This window comes from Oncorhynchus gorbuscha, linkage group LG10 (assembly GCF_021184085.1).
Source record: "Oncorhynchus gorbuscha isolate QuinsamMale2020 ecotype Even-year linkage group LG10, OgorEven_v1.0, whole genome shotgun sequence".
Taxonomy (NCBI): Eukaryota; Metazoa; Chordata; class Actinopteri; order Salmoniformes; family Salmonidae; genus Oncorhynchus; species Oncorhynchus gorbuscha.
Genome location: NC_060182.1, coordinates 100,064,438 through 100,086,351, shown reverse-complemented (window position 1 = coordinate 100,086,351; position 21,914 = coordinate 100,064,438). Strand labels below are relative to the sequence as shown.

At 45.9% G+C, this 21,914-nt stretch overlaps 1 protein-coding gene across 1 annotated transcript in view; it reads left to right on the top strand.

Annotated features, from left to right (window-relative positions):
• The window catches only part of dnaaf9 (dynein axonemal assembly factor 9), a 107,231-nt gene that overhangs the window by 49,881 nt on the left and 35,436 nt on the right, over window positions 1-21,914 (top strand). The window contains exons 23-27 of the mRNA XM_046367624.1: window positions 7,768-7,914; window positions 9,444-9,529; window positions 9,649-9,750; window positions 19,832-19,949; window positions 21,219-21,307. Coding sequence (XP_046223580.1) covers window positions 7,768-7,914; window positions 9,444-9,529; window positions 9,649-9,750; window positions 19,832-19,949; window positions 21,219-21,307 — 542 coding nt within the window. The remainder of the gene's footprint in view (window positions 1-7,767; window positions 7,915-9,443; window positions 9,530-9,648; window positions 9,751-19,831; window positions 19,950-21,218; window positions 21,308-21,914) is intronic.

Sequence of the window (21,914 nt, the reverse complement as noted above, 5' to 3'; positions counted from 1 at the left end):
ATTCTGATGCCTCTGGTACATTCCAATGCTTCTGGTACATCCTAAAGCCTCTGGTACATTCTAAAGCCTCTGGTACATTCCAATGCTTCTGGTACATCCTAAAGCCTCTGGTACATTCTAATGCCTCTGGTACATTCCAATGCTTCTGGTACATCCTAAAGCCTCTGGTACATTCTAATGCCTCTGGTACATTCTAATGCCTCTGGTACATTCTAATGCCTCTGGTACATTCTAATGCCTCTGGTACATTCTAAAGCCTCTGGTACATTCTAAAGCCTCTGGTACATTCTAAAGCCTCTGGTACATTCTAATGCCTCTGGTACATTCTAATGCCTCTGGTACATTCTAATGCCTCTGGTACATTCTAAAGCCTCTGGTACATTCTAAAGCCTCTGGTACATTCTAAAGCCTCTGGTACATTCTAATGCCTCTGGTACATTCTAATGCCTCTGGTACATTCTAATGCCTCTGGTACATTCTAATGCCTCTGGTACATTCTAATGCCTCTGGTACATTCTAATGCCTCTGGTACATTCTAAAGCCTCTGGTACATTCTAATGCCTCTGGTACATTCTAAAGCCTCTGGTACATTCTAATGCCTCTGGTACATTCTAATGCCTCTGGTACATTCTAATGCCTCTGGTACATTCTAAAGCCTCTGGTACATTCTAAAGCCTCTGGTACATTCTAAAGCCTCTGGTACATTCTAATGCCTCTGGTACATTCTAATGCCTCTGGTACATTCTAATGCCTCTGGTACATTCTAATGCCTCTGGTACATTCTAATGCCTCTGGTACATTCTAATGCCTCTGGTACATTCTAATGCCTCTGGTACATTCTAAAGCCTCTGGTACATTCTAATGCCTCTGGTACATTCTAATGCCTCTGGTACATTCTAATGCCTCTGGTACATTCTAATGCCTCTGGTACATTCTAATGCCTCTGGTACATTCTGATGCCTCTTGTACATTATGATGTCTCTGGTACATTCTAATTACTTGATTCCATCCAGCCACTCTCCCCTGGGTTGGGGCCTGTTTTAGTTGGCTCAGGTACATTCTGATGCCTCTGGTACACTCTGATGCCCTTTGGTACATTTCTATGCCTCTGGTACATTCCGATGCCTCTGGTACATTCCGATGCCTCTGGTACATTCCGATGCCTCTGGTACATTCCGATGCCGTTTGGTACATTTCTGATGCCTTTTGGTACATTTCCATGCCTCTGGTACATTCTGATGCCTCTGGTACATTCTGATGCCTCTGGTACATTCTGATGCCTTTTGGTACATTTCTGATGCCTTTTGGTACATTTCCATGCCTCTGGTACATTCTGATGCCTCTGGTACATTCTGATGCCTTTTGGTACATTTCCATGCCTCTGGTACATTCCGATGCCTCTGGTACATTCTGATGCCTTTTGGTACATTTCCATGCCTTGATTCCATCCAAAATGCACAGTGAGCTCAGGGCATGCTTTTACATTTTACATTTAAGTCATTTAGCAGACGCTCTTATCCAGAGCGACTTACAAATTGGTGCATTCACCTTATGACATCCAGTGGAACAGCCACTTTACAATAGTGCATCTACATATTTTAAGGGGGGGGTGAGAAGGATTATTTTATCCTATCCTAGGTATTCCTTAAAGAGGTGGGGTTTCAGGTGTCTCCGGAAGGTGGTGATTGACTCCGCTGTCCTGGCGTCGTGAGGGAGTTTGTTCCACCATTGGGGAGCCAGAGCAGCGAACAGTTTTGACTGGGCTGAGCGGGAACTGTACTTCCTCAGTGGTAGGGAGGCGAGCAGGCCAGAGGTGGATGAACGCAGTGCCCTTATTTGGGTGTAGGGCCTGATCAGAGCCTGGAGGTACTGAGGTGCCGTTCCCCTCACAGCTCCGTAGGCAAGCACCATGGTCTTGTAGCGGATGCGAGCTTCAACTGGAAGCCAGTTGAGAGAACTTGGGAAGGTTGAACACCAGACGGGCTGCGGCGTTCTGGATGAGTTGTAGGGGTTTAATGGCACAGGCAGGGAGCCCAGCCAACAGCGAGTTGCAGTAATCCAGACGGGAGATGACAAGTGCCTGGATTAGGACCTGTGCCGCTTCCTGTGTGAGGCAGGGTACACTCTGCGGATGTTGTAGAGCATGAACCTACAGGAACGGGCCACCGCCTTGATGTTAGTTGAGAACGACAGGGTGTTGTCCAGGATCACGCCAAGGTTCTTAGCGCTCTGGGAGGAGGACACAATGGAGTTGTGCCGTGATGGCGAGATCATGGAACGGGCAGTCCTTCCCCGGGAGGAAGAGCAGCTCCGTCTTGCCGAAGTTCAGCTTGAGGTGGTGATCCGTCATCCACACTGATATGCCTGCCAGACATGCAGAGATACGCCACCTGGTCATCAGAAGGGGAAAGGAGAAGATTAATTGTGTGTCGTCTGCATAGCAATGATAGGAGAGACCATGTGAGGTTATGACAGAGCCAAGTGACTTGGTGTATAGCGAGAATAGGAGAGGGCCTAGAACAGAGCCCTGGGGGACACCAGTGGTGAGAGCGCATGGTGGAGACAGATTCTCGCCACGCCACCTGGTAGGAGCGACCTGTCAGGTAGGACGCAATCCAAGCGTGGGCCACGCCGGAGATGCCCAACTCGGAGAGGGTGGAGAGGAGTATCTGATGGTTCACAGTATCGAAGGCAGCCGATAGGTCTAGAAGGATGAGAGCAGAGGAGAGAGAGTTAGCTTTAGCGGTGCGGAGCGCCTCCGTGATACAGAGAAGAGCAGTCTCAGTTGAATGACTAGTCTTGAAACCTGACTGATTTGGATCAAGAAGGTCATTCTGAGAGAGATAGCGGGAGAGCTGACCAAGGACGGCACGTTCAAGAGTTTTGGAGAGAAAAGAAAGAAGGGATACTGGTCTGTAGTTGTTGACATCGGAGGGATCGACAGGTTTTTTCAGAAGGGGTGCTCTCGCTCTCTTGAAGACGGAAGGGACGTAGCCAGCGGTCAGGGATAAGTTGATGAGCGAGGTGAGGTAAGGGAGAAGGTTTCCGGAAATGGTCTGGAGAAGAGAGGAGGGGATAGGGTCAAGCGGGCAGGTTGTTGGGCGGCCGGCCATCACAAGACGCGAGATTTCATCTGGAGAGAGAGGGGAGAAAGAGGTCAGAGCACAGGGTAGGGCACTGTGAGCAGAACCAGCGGTGTCGTTTGACTTCGAGGATCGGATCGACCTTCTTTTCAAAATGGTCTGAAGTCATCTGCAGAGAGGGAGGAGGGGGGGAGGGGGGGAGGGGAGGAGGATTCAGGAGGGAGGAGAAGGTGGCAAAGAGCTTCCTAGGGCAGGCAGATGCTTGGAATTTAGAGTGGTAGAAAGTGGCTTTAGCAGCAGAGACAGAGAAGGAAAATGTAGAGAGGAGGGAGTGAAAGGATGCCAGGTCCGCAGGGAGGCGAGTTTTCCTCCATTTCCGCTCGGCTGCCCGGAGCCCTGTTCTGTGAGCTCGCATGCTTAGCCCAGCATGCATTTGTAGCCTTCTTGTGTGCTGCTATAGCCCCTTGCTTTAGCTACTGTCATGGAGTGGGATATATATGTTCATAAAGAAACGGATTAAACACATAGGTTCAAAATGAAGGGGACTTAGAAAAGAGGAAGAGGACCAAAAGCAAGAGAGGGAGTGTGGTGATGTAATGTCTACAACTAAAGACTCGTGATGGAGTACTTACTATGTACATATGCTAACAGATAACTAAGTGTGTCATTGTTGCAAAGTATTTATAAACTAAAAACCAGATATATTAAAAGTTATATTATCTATACAATAGATTTTGGCCCAGTAGGCCTGGCATATCACCTCTTTCAAGGAGCTTTCCGTTTTGATATGATTATTTTGCCTAAAATCCTTTCGGCCTACCCATAGAATAATGTGAAAACACCTCTGCATCCCTGCCCAGCCTGGCAAGAGTGGACTGAAGGGTGTTTAGCATCCCCAGTGGCTCTGCAAGCGCCAAGAGGGTATTTTCCTCTTACTGCCCTGCTCTCCATGTACCATTACATGAACCTGAAGCCAGTCTCTGGCCAAACTCCTGTTTCTAAAAATGAATTCAAGGGCACTGTAGACTGAGCCAAACAAGGCAATTTTGTTTAATTTGTATTTTATTCTAAGTAAGTCACAGCCTATATGTGCAATTTCTAGACTATAATGATTTAAAAGAACAAAATGTTGTTTAAATGCTGAGCGCTTTATATCCCTACCAGTCTGTTGCGTCACTCTCGCAAATGCTTCATAATGTATTCCTTTGTGGAATAACAGCCTGAATAATACATTAGGCTTCCTGTCTGGTTCCTGGCCTATTTAGTGTTAATATGCTGTTTAATATGACATGTAGTCTATTTCAAATAAGCGCTTCTTTACAGTCACCTTTTCATGTTGGTTATTAAAATACTTCTCGTTCAGATCGTTTGGTTTCAATACTTCAAGACCACATGGTAGGTCCAGGTAGTCCCAATAATAGATTGGTGTTGGTTAAATTATTTTTGAGCTGCCGTTTTTTATCCTGTGAGCAAGGAGAGGTTTTTAGGGGAGAGGTTGGAAAGGACGTTGAGCGCCAACACGATACGAGCAGGATTTCTGACTGCTCAACTCCGCTCGCATACTCTCAAAATCACCATTTTTCAACAGAAAAACACCAACATCGAAAGTTCTACATCCACAACAATGCTTAAACCACATCAGGAGGCCACATTCATCGAATGCTTTCGTAATTTATCTGCGGATAATAGCCAAAAAGCCTAGGCCTACCAGTAGCCAAATGAATGGCTCTCACTGATTTGGTAGGCTACATTGACTACAGGAGAGCCGCTCACTTTAGCCAACCATGTTTCCATCCAGCAATTTTTACTAGAGGAGGGCCGCTCACATAGATAATGGCGTCGAAGGAGATGGCCGCCGCTTTTCGATCCCGTAACCATTTGTGCATGTTTTTTTGCGTTATTTGTAACTTATTGTGTACATAATGTTTCTGCCACCGTGTCTTATGACTGAAAAGAGCTTCTTGATATCAGGACAGCGATTACTCACCTCGTACTGGAGGAATTCTTCTTCTTCAACGAGTTGGATGGGAAGGATTTACTCCAGACAATGCCCTCATCCCCGTTATTCACAAGAGGAAAAGATGGAGAAATTGTGGAGTAAGGATCTGTCGCCGAGAGGGTAATCTACCTTTACCATCGGTCCTGTTAGCCAACGTACAATCAATTAATAATAAAATAGACAAACTACGAGCACGTACAGTGGGGAGAACAAGTATTTGATACACTACCTATTTTGCAGGTTTTCCTACTTACAAAGCATGTAGAGGTCTGTAATTTTTATCATAGGTTGTATTCAGCATTTCACTGTAAGTTCTACACCTGTTGTATTCGGCGCATGTGACTAATAAAATGTCATTCTATTTTGAAAAATTGATTTCAAAGACATTTGATTTAAAAAACACCTTATGGAACAGCGGGGACTGTGAAGAAACACAAAAATAGGCACAGACACATGCATACACACACGATAACATATGCACTATACACACACACACACGATAACATATGCACTATACACACACGTACACATGGATTTAGTACTGTAGATATGTGGTAGTGGTGGAGTAGGGGCCTGAGGGCACACAGTGTGTTGTGAAAGTTGTGACTGTATTGTAGTGTTTTAAGAAATGTATAAACTGCCTTAATATTGCTGAACCCCATGAACAGTAGCTGCTGCCTTGGCAGGAACTAATGGGGATCCATAATAAACCCCAGGAAGAGTAGCTGCTGCCTTGGCAGGAACTAATGGGGATCTATAATAAACCCCATGAACAGTAGCTGCTGCCTTGGCAGGAACTAATGGGGATCCATAATAAACCCCAGGAAGAGTAGCTGCTGCCTTGGCAGGAACTAATGGGGATCCATAATAAACCCCAGGAAGAGTAGCTGCTGCCTTGACAGGAACTAATGGGGATCCATAATAAACCCCATGAACAGTAGCTGCTGCCTTGTCAGGAACTAATGGGGAACCATAATAAACCCCAGGAAGAGTAGCTGCTGCCTTGGCAGGAACTAATGGGGATCCATAATAAACCCAGGAAGAGTAGCTGCTGCCTTGACAGGAACTAATGGGGATCCATAATAAACCCCAGGAAGACTAGCTGCTGCCTTGGCAGGAAGTAATGGGGATTCATAATAAATACAATTAAAAAATATATAGAAATATATATATTTTACCTTTATTTAACCAGGTAGGCCAGTTGAGAACAAGTTCTCATTTACAACTGCGACCTGGCCAAGATAAAGCAAAGCTGGGTCTAGAGTGTCTCCCTCTTTGAAGAGGGGGACGACCGCGGCAGCTTTCCAGTCTTTAGGAATCTCCGACGATTCGATAGCGAGGTTGAACTGGCTAGTAATAGGGGTTGCAACAATTGGCGACGGATAGTTTTAGGAAAAGTAAGTCCAGATTGTCTAGCCCAGCTGATTTGTAGGGATCCAGATTTGGCAGCTCTATCAGGACATCAGCTGTCTGGATTTGGGTGAAGGAGAAGCGGGGAGGGGGGGTTGGGGTAGCAAGGTGGAAAGCATGGCCAGCCGTATAGAAAACCTTGAAATTCTCGATTATCGTGAATTTATTAGTGGTGACAGTGTTTCCTAGCCTCAGTGCAGTGGGCAGCTGGGAGGAGGTGCTCTTGTTCTCCATGGACTTTTACACTGTCCGAAAACTTTTTGGAATTAGTGTTGCAGGATGCAAATTTCTGTTTAAAAAGCTAGCCTTCGCTTTCCTAACTGACTGTGTATATTGGTTCCTGACTTAAGTGAAAAGTTTCATATTGTGGGGTCTTATTGATGCTAGTGCAGTACGCATAGGATGTTTTTGTGCTGGTCAAGGGCAGTCAGGTCTGGAGTGAACCAAGGTCTATATCTGTAGATATCTACATGAAGGCAGGGTAAAGAGACATCAGGATAGATAATAATAAGATATTTGAGGTAGATATGTACATGAAGGCAGGGTAAAGTGACTAGGCATCAGGATTGATAATAATAAGATATTAGAGGTAGATATGTACATGAAGGCAGGGTAAAGTGACTAGACATCAGGATAGATAATAATAAGGTATTTGAGGTAGATATGTACATGAAGGCAGGGTAGTGACTAGACATCAGGATAGATAATAATAAGGTATTTGAGGTAGATATGTACATGAAGGCAGGGTAGTGACTAGACATCAGGATAGATAATAATAAGGTATTTGAGGTAGATATGTACATGAAGGCAAAGTGACTAGACATCAGGATAGATAATAATAAGGTATTTGAGGTAGATATGTACATGAAGGCAGGGTAAAGTGACTAGGCATCAGGATATATAAGGTATTTGAGGTAGATATGTACATGAAGGCAGGGTAAAGTGACTAGACATCAGGATAGATAATAATAAGGTATTTGAGGTAGATATGTCCATGAAGGCAGGGTAAAGAGACTAGGGGTCAGGATAGATAATAATAATATTAAAATAAAGAACAGATTAGCGTGTGTGTGTGTGTGTGTGTGTGTGTGTGTGTGTGTGTGTGTGTGTGTGTGTGTGTGTGTGTGTGTGTGTGTGTGTGTGTGTGTGTGAGAATAGGGTGTTGGACCAACCATGGTTCTGTTATTGTTACTGTGCCTTTTCTGTCTGTGGGGTTGTTATAAATTCCACCACTGTCCCCCATATCTCTCTGTGTCTGCTATCTGTGTCCGCCAGGACTCGTCGAGCGTGGTGGCAGCTCTGTTTGTACAGTATGAAGCTGCTCTGCTGTCCCACCTGCCCTTCCCTCTCCACAGTGACGACCACTGTTTGGTCTTCAGCCTCCAGCCACGCTCACAGAGTCACCGAGCCTTCTACTCACAGGTCAGTCAGTCACCGAGCCTTCTACTAACAGATCAGTCAGTCACCGAGCCTTCTACTCACAGGTCAGTCAGTCACCGAGCCTTCTACTAACAGGTCAGTCAGTCACAGAGCCTTCTACTAACAGGTCAGTCAGTCACAGAGCCTTCTACTAACAGGTCAGTCAGTCACAGAGCCTTCTACTAACAGGTCAGTCAGTCACAGAGCCTTCTACTAACAGGTCAGTCAGTCACAGAACCTTCTACTAACAGGTCAGTCAGTCACAGAACCTTCTACTAACAGGTCAGTCAGTCACAGAACCTTCTACTAACAGGTCAGTCAGTCACAGAGCCTTCTACTAACAGGGAGCTGTAGCAGTTTTAATGTTGTATTGTGGTTATGTGTTGTATTATGGTTGTTTATGTGTTGTATTGTGGTTGTTTATGTGTTGTATTGTGGTTGTTTATGTTGTATTGTGGTTGTGTTGTATTGTGGTTGTTTAGGTGTTGTATTGTGGTTGTTTAGGTGTTGTATTGTGGTTGTTTAGGTGTTGTATTGTGGTTGTTTAGGTGTTGTATTGTGGTTGTTTAGGTGTTGTATTGTGGTTGTTTAGGTGTTGTATTGTGGTTGTATTGTATTGTGGTTGTTTAGGTGTTGTATTGTGGTTGTTTAGGTGTTGTATTATGGTTGTTTAGGTGTTGTATTGTGGTTGTGTTGTATGGTGGTTGTTTAGGTGTTGTATGGTGGTTGTTTAGGTGTTGTATTGTGGTTGTATTGTATTGTGGTTGTTTAGGTGTTGTATTGTGGTTGTTTAGGTGTTGTATTGTATTGTGGTTGTTTAGGTGTTGTATTGTATTGTGGTTGTTTAGGTGTTGTGTTGTATTGTGGTTGTTTAGGTGTTGTATTGTATTGTGGTTGTTTAGGTGTTGTATTGTGGTTGTTTAGGTGTTGTGTTGTATTGTGGTTGTTTAGGTGTTGTGTTGTATTGTGGTTGTTTAGGTGTTGTATTGTATTGTGGTTGTTTAGGTGTTGTGTTGTATTGTGGTTGTTTAGGTGTTGTATTGTATTGTGGTTGTTTAGGTGTTGTATTGTATTGTGGTTGTTTAGGTGTTGTATTGTGGTTGTTTAGGTGTTGTATTGTATTGTGGTTGTTTAGGTGTTGTGTTGTATTGTGGTTGTTTATGTGTTGTATTGTGGTTGTTTAGGTGTTGTATTGTGGTTGTTTAGGTGTTGTATTGTATTGTGGTTGTTTAGGTGTTGTGTTGTATTGTGGTTGTTTATGTGTTGTATTGTGGTTGTTTAGGTGTTGTATTGTGGTTGTTTAGGTGTTGTATTGTGGTTGTTTAGGTGTTGTATTGTGGTTGTTTAGGTGTTGTATTGTGGTTGTTTAGGTGTTGTATTGTGGTTGTTTAGGTGTTGTATTGTGGTTGTGTTGTATTGTGGTTGTTTATGTGTTGTATTGTGGTTGTTTATGTGTTGTATTGTGGTTGTTTATGTGTTGTATTGTGGTTGTGTTGTATTGTGGTTGTTTAGGTGTTGTATTGTTGTTGCAGGTGTTACCAGTGTGGCAGGGGTCAGACTCTGGACTCTCTCTGCAGCTGGTGGACAGAGAACAGCTGACCTGGGATCAGAGGAACATGTGAGTCACAGTAACGAACTGGCACTTAGTCTACGACTTCTACGTAAAGTGATCTGACTTTGATCTGTCAGAAATGTCAATATTAGGAGTAATGTTGTTGATCCATGTTGTCCCTCAAGGCACTCCAGACTGCAGTGGTTGCATGACTGCCACGCCCCCCCTGTGGCCAAACGCAGAGGCAGCCTGAAGGCCTCATACTCCCAGCTACCAGAACAGGAGATGTATGTATACACTACCTAGTATACATGACCTAGTATACATTACCTAGTATACACTACCAAGTATACATGACCTAGTATACACTACCTACCACATAGAGGCAGCCTGAAGGCCTCATAGTCCCAGCTACCAGAACAGGAGATGTATGTATACACTACCTAGTATACATGACCTAGTATACATTACCTAGTATACACTACCAAGTATACATGACCTAGTATACACTACCTACCACATAGAGGCAGCCTGAAGGCCTCATAGTCCCAGCTACCAGAACAGGAGATGTATGTATACACTACCTAGTATACACTACCGAGTATACACTACCTACCACATAGAGGCAGCCTGAAGGCCTCATAGTCCCAGCTACCAGAACAGGAGATGTATGTATACACTACCTAGTATACACTACCGAGTATACACTACCTACCACATAGAGGCGGATGTACAGGAGATGTACAGTGCCTTGCGAAAGTATTCGGCCCCCTTGAACTTTGCGACCTTTTGCCACATTTCAGGCTTCAAACATAAAGATATAAAACTGTATTTTTTTGTGAAGAATCAACAACAAGTGGGACACAATCATGAAGTGGAATGACATTTATTGGATATTTCAAACTTTTTTAACAAATCAAAAACTGAAAAATTGGGCGTGCAAAATTATTCAGCCCCCTTAAGTTAATACTTTGTAGCGCCACCTTTTGCTGTGATTACAGCTGTAAGTCGCTTGGGGTATGTCTCTATCAGTTTTGCACATCGAGATTTTTTCCCATTCCTCCTTACAAAACAGCTCGAGCTCAGTGAGGTTGGATGGAGAGCATTTGTGAACAGCAGTTTTCAGTTCTTTCCACAGATTTTCGATTGGATTCAGGTCTGGACTTTGACTTGGCCATTCTAACACCTGGATATGTTTATTTTTGAACCATTCCATTGTAGATTTTGCTTTATGTTTTGGATCATTGTCTTGTTGGAAGACAAATCTCCGTCCCAGTCTCAGGTCTTTTGCAGACTCCATCAGGTTTTCTTCCAGAATGGTCCTGTATTTGGCTCCATCCATCTTCCCATCAATTTTAACCATCTTCCCTGTCCCTGCTGAAGAAAAGCAGGCCCAAACCTTGATGCTGCCACCACCATGTTTGACAGTGGGGATGGTGTGTTCAGGGTGATGAGCTGTGTTGCTTTTACGACAAACATAACGTTTTGCAGTGTTGCCAAAAAGTTCAATTTTGGTTTCATCTGACCAGAGCACCTTCTTCCACATGTTTGGTGTGTCCCAGGTGGCTTGTGGCAAACTTTAAATGACACTTTTTATGGATATCTTTAAGAAATGGCTTTCTTCTTGCCACTCTTCCATAAAGGCCAGATTTGTGCAATATACGACTGATTGTTGTCCTATGGACAGAGTCTCCAACCTCAGCTGTAGATCTCTGCAGTTCATCCAGAGTGATCATGGGCCTCTTGGCTGCATCTCTGATCAGTCTTCTCCTTGTACGAGCTGAAAGTTTAGAGGGACGGCCAGGTCTTGGTAGATTTGCAGTGGTCTGATACTCCTTCCATTTCAATATTATCGCTTGCACAGTGCTCCTTGGGATGTTTAAAGCTTGGGAAATATTTTTGTATCCAAATCCGGCTTTAAACTTCTTCACAACAGTATCTCGGACCTGCCTGGTGTGTTCCTTGTTCTTCATGATGCTCTCTGCGCTTTTAACGGACCTCTGAGACTATCACAGTGCAGGTGCATTTATACGGAGACTTGATTACACACAGGTGGATTGTATTTATCATCATTAGTCATTTAGGTCAACATTGGATCATTCAGAGATCCTCACTGAACTTCTGGAGAGAGTTTGCTGCACTGAAAGTAAAGGGGCTGAATAATTTTGCACGCCCAATTTTTCAGTTTTTGATTTGTTAAAAAAGTTTGAAATATCCAATAAATGTCGTTCCACTTCATGATTGTGTTCCACTTGCTGTTGATTCTTCACAAAAAAATACAGGTTTATATCTTTATGTTTGAAACCTGAAATGTGGCAAAAGGTCGCAAAGTTCAAGGGGGCCGAATACTTTCGCAAGGCACTGTATGTATACACTACCTAGTATACATGACCTAGTATACATGACCTAGTATACACTACCTAGTATACACTACCTACCACATAGAGGCAGCCTGAAGCTCTCATAGTCCCAGCTACCAGAACAGGAGATGTATGTATACACTACCTAGTATACATGACCTAGTATACATTACCTAGTATACACTACCAAGTATACATGACCTAGTATACACTACCTACCACATAGAGGCAGCCTGAAGGCCTCATAGTCCCAGCTACCAGAACAGGAGATGTATGTATACACTACCTAGTATACATGACCTAGTATACATTACCTAGTATACACTACCAAGTATACATGACCTAGTATACACTACCTACCACATAGAGGCAGCCTGAAGGCCTCATAGTCCCAGCTACCAGAACAGGAGATGTATGTATACACGACCTAGTATACATTACCTAGTATACACTACCAAGTATACATGACCTAGTATACACTACCTAGTATACACTACCTACCACATAGAGGCAGCCTGAAGGCCTCATAGTCCCAGCTACCAGAACAGGACATGTACATATACACTACCTAGTATACACTACCTACCACATAGAGGCAGCCTGAAGGCCTCATAGTCCCAGCTACCAGAACAGGACATGTACATATACACTACCTAGTATACACTACCTACCACATAGAGGCAGCCTGAAGTATGTGTGTGTGTGTGTGTGTGTGTGTGTGTGTGTGTGTGTGTGTGTGTGTGTGTGTGTGTGTGTGTGTGTGTGTGTGTGTGTGTGTGTGTGTGTGTGTGTGTGTGTAAAATCTTCTTTTTTTTTACAATATGTGCCATGTAAAAAAGTTCCTTGCTCAGGACATGATGTTCTGAAAGAGCTGCAAAATCTGGACCCCTACAAATCAGCCGGGCTAGACAATCTGGACCCTTTCTTTCTAAAATTATCTGCCGAAATTGTTGCCACCCCTATTACTAGCTTTGTTCAACCTCTCTTTCGTGTCGTCTGAGATTGCCAAAGATTGAAAAGCAGCTGCGGTCATCCCCCTCTTCAAAGGGGGGGGACACTCTTGACCCAAACTGCTACAGACCAATATCTATCCTACCCTGCCTCTAGACCCAAACTGCTACAGACCTATATCTATCCTACCCTGCCTTTCTAAGGTCTTCGAAAACCAAGTCAACAAACAGATTACCCACCATTTAGAATCCCACCGCTCCTTCGCCGCTATGCAATCTGGTTTCCGAGCTGGTCATGGGTGCACCTCGGCCATGCTCAAGGTCCTAAACAATATCTTAACCGCCAGACAGTACTGTGCAGCCGTATTCATCGACCTGGCCAAGGCTTTCGACACTGTCAATAACCATATCCTCATCGGCAGACTCGACAGCCTTGTTTTCTCAAATGATTGCCTCGCCTAGTTCACCAAGTACTTCTCTGATAGAGTTCAGTGTGTCAAATCGGAGGGCCTTTTGTCCTGGCCTTTGGCAGTCTCTATGGGTGTGCCACAGGGTTCAATTCTTGGGCCGACTCTCTTCTCTGTATACATCAATGATGTCGCTCTTGCTGCTGGTGAGTCTCTGATCGACCTCTACACAGACGACACCATTCTGTATACTTCTGGCCCTTCTTTGGACATTGTGATAACAACCCTCCAGGCAAGCTTCAATGCCATACAACTCTCCTTCCGTGGCCTCCAACTGCTCTTAAATACAAGTAACATTAAATGCATGCTCTTCAACCGATCGCTGCCTGCACCTGCCCGCCCGTCCAGCATCACTACTCTGTATGGTTCGGACTTAGAATATGTGAACAACTACAAATACCTAGGTGTCTGGTTAGACTGTAAACTCTCCTTCCAGACTCACGTCAAACCTCCAATCCAAAGTTAAATCTAGAATTGACTTCGCAACAAAGCATTGAATCTAGAATTGATTTCGCAACAAAGCATCCTTCACTCATGCTGGAAGTGAAATATGGAACCGTTCCGTATTTTATCTAACGGGCGGCAACCCTAAGTCTAAATATTGCTGTTACATTGCACAACCTTCAATGTTATGTCATAATTATGTACAATTCTGGCAAATTAATTTTGGTCTTTGTTAGGAAGAATTGGTCTTCACGCAGTTCGCAACGAGCCAGGCGGCCCAATCTGCTGAATAATACCTTGACTCTGCTTGCACAGAACACAATTACCTAGTTAAAAGAAATGCATGTTAGCAGGCAATATTAACTAAATATGCAGGTTTTAAAAAATGTGCTTGTGTATTGATCTTGAGAAAGGCATTGATGTTTATGGTTAGGTACACATTGGTGCAACCACAGTTCTTTTTTTACGAATGTGCTTGTTAAATCATCACACGTTTGGCGAAGTAGGCTGTGATTTGATGATAAATTAACAGACACCACATTGATTATATTCAAAGCAGGACAAGCTAGTTAAACTAGTAATATCATCAACCATGTGTAGTTAACAAGTGATTATGTTAAGATAAGTTTAATGCTAGCTAGCAACTTACCTTGGCTCCTTGCTGCACTCGCATAACAGGTGGTCAGTCTGCCACGCAGTCTCCTCATGGAGTGCAATGTAATCGGCCATAATCGGCGTCCAAAAATTCAGATTACCAATTTGTTATGAAAACTTGAAATCGGCCCCAATTAATCGGCCATTCCGATTAATCGGCAGACCTCTAATATATATATATATACACACTACCGCTCAAAAGTTTGAGATCACTTAGAAATGTCCATGTTGATGAAAGAAGAGCACATTTTTTGTTCATTAAAATGACTTCAAATTGATCAGAAATACAGTGTAGACATTGTTAATGTTGTAAATGGCTATTGTACTTGGAAATGGCAGATTTTTTATGGAATATCTACATATGTGTACAGAGGCCCATTATCAGCAACCATCACTCCTGTATTCGCATCTGCACGTCGCTCCAACGGGTAGTATAACTTTTTCATTATATTTCATTATATCACAACGGTTTGATTTGCCTTATCTTAGCAATTTCTTCTCAGCTAGCTACATAGCCGTCTTTGTATCAAAGATAATTGCGTAATTATCGTATTTCGCCGTCCTAACGTAGTCTTCACTAGCCAGCTAGCTAACGTCCACTGATTAGCTGCACTGAGAAACTTTTACACTCAACTGAACGACTTGATTAGTTTAGTGTTAGCTACCTACATAGCTGTCTTTGCTGTCTTCGTATCATCGTATCATCGTATCCAAGATAATTGTGTTGTTTAGGTTTAGAGTGTGTAGTCTTAGAGTGATTATCTTAATTTACCGAGGTTAGCTAGCCAGCTATTTGTCGTCCTTAACGTAGGTGACTCTGCTAGCTAGCCAACAGCTAGCCAACGCTAGCCAACGTCTTCTGTATAGAACTCAACTACCCGGTCGCATTCACAGGTTGTATCACATTTTCACTTCATTTCATTACAGTACAACGGTTTGATTTGTTTGATCGTAGCTAGCTACTTAGCTAGCTACATAGCCGTCTTTGTATCAAAGATAATTGTGTAGTCTAGAGCGATTTTCTAGGTTCGCTAGCCATCTATTGTCGTTCTTTTAACGCAACGTAACGTAAACAACACTGCTAGCTAGCCTGCTAGCCCCGAATAGCAACACTGCAGAAACTATTACACTCAACGGAATGACTTGATTAGTGTAGTGTCAACAACGCACCCACTGCCAGCTGGCCTACTTCAGCAGTACTGTATCATTTTAATCATTTTAGTCAATAAGATTCTTGCTACGTAGCTTAACTTTCTGAACATTCGAGACGTGTAGTCCACTTGTCATTCAATCTCCTTTGCATTAGCGTAGCCTCTTCTGTAGCCTGTCAACTATGTGTCTGTTTATCCCTGTTCTCTCCTCTCTGCACAGACCATACAAACGCTCCTCACCGCGTGGCCGCGGCCACCCTACTCTGGTGGTCCCAGCGCGCACGACCCACGTGGAGTTCCAGGTCTCCGGTAGCCTCTGGAACTGCCAATCTGCGGTCAACAAGGCAGAGTTCATCTCAGCCTATGCCTCCCTCCAGTCCCTCGACTTCTTGGCACTGACGGAAACATGGATCACCACAGACAACACTGCTACTCCTACTGCTCTCTCTTCGTCCGCCCACGTGTTCTCGCACACCCGAGAGCATCTGGTCAGCGGGGTGGTGGCACCGGGATCCTCATCTCTCCCAAGTGGTCATTCTCTCTTTCTCCCCTTACCCATCTGTCTATCGCCTCCTTTGAATTCCATGCTGTCACAGTTACTAGCCCTTTCAAGCTTAACATCCTTATCATTTATCGCCCTCCAGGTTCCCTCGGAGAGTTCATCAATGAGCTTGATGCCTTGATAAGCTCCTTTCCTGAGGACGGCTCACCTCTCACAGTTCTGGGCGACTTTAACCTCCCCGTCTACCTTTGACTCTTTCCTCTCTGCCTCCTTCTTTCCACTCCTCTCCTCTTTTGACCTCACCCTCTCACCTTCCCCCCTACTCACAAGGCAGGCAATACGCTCGACCTCATCTTTACTAGATGCTGTTCTTCCACTAACCTCACTGCAACTCCCCTCCAAGTCTCCGACCACTGCCTTGTATCCTTTTCCCTCTCGCTCTCATCCAACACCTCCCACACTGCCCCTACTCGGATGGTATCGCGCCGTCCCAACCTTCGCTCTCTCTCCCCGCTACTCTCTCCTCTTCCATCCTATCATCTCTTCCCTCCGCTCAAACCTTCTCCCACCTATCTCCTGATTCTGCCTCCTCAACCCTCCTCTCCTCCCTCTCTGCATCCCTTGACTCTCTATGTCCCCTATCCTCCAGGCCGGCTCGGTCCTCCCCTCCCGCTCCGTGGCTCGATGACTCATTGCGAGCTCACAGAACAGGGCTCCGGGCAGCCGAGCGGAAATGGAGGAAAACTTCGCCTCCTGCGGACCTGGCATCCTTTCACTCCCTCCCTCTCTACATTTTCCTCCTCTGTCTCTGCTGCTAAAGCCACTTTCTACCACGCTAAATTCCAAGCATCTGCCTCTAACCCTAGGAAGCTCTTTGCCACCTTCTCCTCCCTCCTGAATCCTCCGCCCCCTCCCCCCTCCTCCCTCTCTGCAGATGACTTCGTCAACCATTTTGAAAAGAAGGTCGACGACATCCGATCCTCGTTTGCTAAGTCAAACGACACCGCTGGTTCTGCTCACACTGCCCTACCCTGTGCTCTGACCTCTTTCTCCCCCCTCTCTCCAGATGAAATCTCGCGTCTTGTGACGGCCGGCCGCCCAACAACCTGCCCGCTTGACCCTATCCCCTCCTCTCTTCTCCAGACCATTTCCGGAGACCTTCTCCCTTACCTCACCTCGCTCATCAACTCATCCCTGACCGTTGGCTACGTCCCTTCCGTCTTCAAGAGAGCGAGAGTTGCACCCCTTCTGAAAAAACCTACACTCGATCCCTCCGATGTCAACAATTACAGACCAGTATCCCTTCTTTCTTTTCTCTCCAAAACTCTTGAACGTGCCGTCCTTGGCCAGCTCTCCCGCTATCTCTCTCTGAATGACCTTCTTGATCCAAATCAGTCAGGTTTCAAGACTAGTCATTCAACTGAGACTGCTCTCCTCTGTATCACGGAGCGCTCCGCACTGCTAAAGCTAACTCTCTCTCCTCTGCTCTCATCCTTCTAGATCTATCGGCTGCCTTCGATACTGTGAACCATCAGATCCTCCTCTCCACCCTCTCCGAGTTGGGCATCTCCGGCGCGGCCCACGCTTGGATTGCGTCCTACCTGACAGGTCGCTCCTACCAGGTGGCGTGGCGAGAATCTGTCTCCTCACCACGCGCTCTCACCACTGGTGTCCCCCAGGGCTCTGTTCTTGGCCCTCTCCTATTCTCGCTATACACCAAGTCACTTGGCTCTGTCATAACCTCACATGGTCTCTCTTATCATTGCTATGCAGACGACACACAATTAATCTTCTCCTTTCCCCTTCTGATGACCAGGTGGCGAATCGCATCTCTGCATGTCTGGCAGACATATCAGTGTGGATGACGGATCACCACCTCAAGCTGAACCTCGGCAAGACGGAGCTGCTCTTCCTCCCGGGAAGGACTGCCCGTTCCATGATCTCGCCATCACGGTCGACAACTCCATTGTGTCCTCCTCCCAGAGCGCCAAGAACCTTGGCGTCATCCTGGACAACACCCTGTCGTTCTCAACTAACATCAAGGCGGTGGCCCGTTCCTGTAGGTTCATGCTCTACAACATCCGCAGAGTACGACCCTGCCTCACACAGGAAGCGGCGCAGGTCCTAATCCAGGCACTTGTCATCTCCCGTCTGGATTACTGCAACTCGCTGTTGGCTGGGCTCCCTGCCTGTGCCATTAAACCCCTTCAACTCATCCAGAACGCCGCAGCCCGTCTGGTGTTCAACCTTCCCAAGTTCTCTCACGTCACCCCGCTCCTCCGTTCTCTCCACTGGCTTCCAGTTGAAGCTCGCATCCGCTACAAGACCATGGTGCTTGCCTACGGAGCTGTGAGGGGAACGGCACCTCAGTACCTCCAGGCTCTGATCAGGCCCTACACCCAAACAAGGGCACTGCGTTCATCCACCTCTGGCCTGCTCGCCTCCCTACCACTGAGGAAGTACAGCTCCCGCTCAGCCCAGTCAAAACTGTTCGCTGCCCTGGCCCCCCAATGGTGGAACAAACTCCCTCACGACGCCAGGACAGCGGAGTCAATCACCACCTTCCGGAGACACCTGAAACCCCACCTCTTTAAGGAATACCTAGGATAGGTTAAGTAATCCCTCTCACCCCACCCCCCTAAGTTTTAGATGCACTATTGTTAAGTGACTGTCCCACTGGATGTCATAAGGTGAATGCACCAATTTGTAAGTCGCTCTGGATAAGAGCGTCTGCTAAATGACTTAAATGTAAATGTAATGTATTCCAATGGCATGTTGTGTTAGCTAATGCAAGTTTATCATTCTCAGTTTATCAGTCTCAACGTCAACAGTGAAGAGGCGACTGACTCCGGGATGCTGTCCTTCGAGGCAGAGTTGCAAAGAAAAAGCCATATCTCAGACTGGCCAATAAAAATAAAATATTAAGATGGGCAAAAGAACACAGACACTGGACAGAGAAACTCTGCCTAGAAGGACAGCATCCTTCAGTCACTTCTTCACTGTTGATGTTGAGACTGGACAGAAGAACTCTGCCTAGAAGGCCAGCATCCTTCAGTCACCTCTTCACTGTTGACGTTGAGACTGGTGTTTTGCGGGTACTATTTAATGAAGCTGCCAGTTGAGGACTTGTGAGGCGCTAATGTACTTGTCCTCTTGCTCAGTTGTACACCAGGGCCTCCCACTCCTCTTTCTATTATGGTTAGAGCCAGTTTGCGCTGTTCTGTGAAGGGAGTAGCACACAACGTTGTACGAGGTCTTCAGTTTCTTGGCAATTTCTCTCATGGAATAGCCTTCATTTTTCAGAACAAGAATAAACTGACGAGTTTCAGAATAAAGTTCTTTGTTTCTGGACATTTTGAGCCTGTAATCGAACCCGCAAATTCTGATGCTCCAGATACTCAACTAGTCTAAAGAAGGCCAGTTTTATTGCTTCTTTAATCTGGACGACGGTTTTTAGCTGTGCTAACATAATTGCAAAAGGGTTTTCTAAGACTTTTAAAATGATACACTTGGATTAGCTAACACAACGTGCCATTGGGACACATGAGTGATGGATGCTGATAACAGGCCTCTGTACACCTATGTAGATGTAGCTACATGTAGCTACAATAGTAATTTACCACATTAACAATGTCTACACTGTATTTCTGATCAATTTGATGTTATTGCAATGGACAAAAAAAATTGATTTTCTTTAAAAAACAAGGACATTTCTAAGTGACCTCAATCTTTTGACCAGTAGTATATATGTGTAGATGTCCCACCCTGCCTGCCAATAGCCTAAGTGTTCTCCCATTGAACCACCACAACATGCTTGCTAATGCTACTGTGTTCCAACAGGTTCCTGCAGCACTTTGCTCTGAGCAGTGTGGGTCAGGAGCCCATCCAGGATGACCACCTGGGGGCACTGTTCTCCACGCCAGACACCAGGAACCCTCTGGCAGGACGCACTGACAAGGTAACCAACCCTCTCACAGGACAGACTGACAAGGTAACCAACCCTCTCACAAGACAGTTGACAAGGTAACTAACCCTCTCACAGGACAGACTGACTGACAAGGTAACCAACCCTCTCACAGGACAGTTGACAAGGTAACCAACCCTCTCACAGGACAGTTGACAAGGTAACCAACCCTCTCACAGGACAGACTGACAAGGTAACCAACCCTCTCACAGGACAGACTGACAAGGTAACCAACCCTCTCACAGGACAGACTGACAAGGTAACCAACCCTCTCACAGGACAGTTGACTGACAAGGTAACCAACCCTCTCACAGGACAGTTGACTGACAAGGTAACCAACCCTCTCACAGGACAGTTGACAGCGTAACCAACCCTCTCACAGGACAGTTGACTGACAAGGTAACCAACCCTCTCACAGGACAGACTGACAAGGTAACCAACCCTCTCACAGGACAGACTGCCAAGGTAACCAACCCTCTCACAGGACAGTTGACTGACAAGGTAACTAACCCTCTCACAGGACAGTTGACAAAGTAACCAACCCTCTCACAAGACAGACTGACAAGGTAACCAACCCTCTCACAGGACAGACTGACAAGGTAACCAACCCTCTCACAGTTGACTGACAAGGTAACCAACCCTCTCACAGTTGACTGCCAAGGTAACCAACCCTCTCACAGGACAGACTGCCAAGGTAACCAACCCTCTCACAGGACAGACTGCCAAGGTAACCAACCCTCTCACAGGACAGACTGCCAAGGTAACCAACCCTCTCACAGGACAGTTGACTGACAAGGTAACTAACCCTCTCACAGGACAGTTGACAAGGTAACCAACCCTCTCACAGGACAGACTGACAAGGTAACCAACCCTCTCACAGGACAGACTGACAAGGTAACCAACCCTCTCACAGGACAGACTGCCAAGGTAACCAACCCTCTCACGGGACAGACTGACAAGGTAACCAACCCTCTCACAGGACAGACTGACAAGGTAACCAACCCTCTCACAGGACAGACTGCCAAGGTAACCAACCCTCTCACAGGACAGTTGACTGACAAGGTAACTAACCCTCTCACAGGACAGTTGACAAGGTAACCAACCCTCTCACAGGACAGACTGACAAGGTAACCAACCCTCTCACAAGACAGATGACAAGGTAACTAATACAGATGACTATTCTGTCTTCCCAGCTCCCACTACTTACCACATGTTGTTGATTGTCCAGGAGTCTGATGTACCTGTGTGTTTGTATGATAACAGGTGGTTATAACCATCATCTCTGGACTACCGGGCAGCCACAAGAACAGACTGGTTAACTTCCTGGTCCAGCTGAATAGAGAAGGAGGAAGGTGAGACAATAAGAACTATAACTCTGACCCACAGTACAGTATGTGGTGTTCCCCACTGTGGTGTTCCCCACTGTGGTGTTCCCCCCTGTGGTGTTCCTAACTGTGGTGTTCCTAACTGTGGTGTTCCTAACTGTGGTGTTCCCCACTGTGGTGTTCCTCACTGGTGTTCCCCACTGTGGTGTTCCCCACTGTGGTGTTCCCCACTGTGGTGTTCCCCACTGTGGTGTTCCCCACTGTGGTGTTCCCCACTGTGGTGTTCCCCACTGTGGTGTTCCCCACTGTGGTGTTCCTCACTGTGGTGTTCCTCACTGTGGTGTTCCCCACTGTGGTGTTCCCCACTGTGTTGTTCCCCACTGTGGTGTTCCCCACTGTGGTGTTCCCCACTGTGGTGTTCCAGACTGTGGTGTTCCCCACTGTGGTGTTCCCCACTGTGGTGTTCCCCACTGTGGTGTTCCCCACTGTGGTGTTCCCCACTGTGGTGTTCCCCACTGTGGTGTTCCCCACTGTGGTGTTCCCCACTGTGGTGTTCCCCACTGTGGTGTTCCCCACTGTGGTGTTCCAGACTGTGGTGTTCCTAACTGTGGTGTTCCCCACTGTGGTGTTCCCC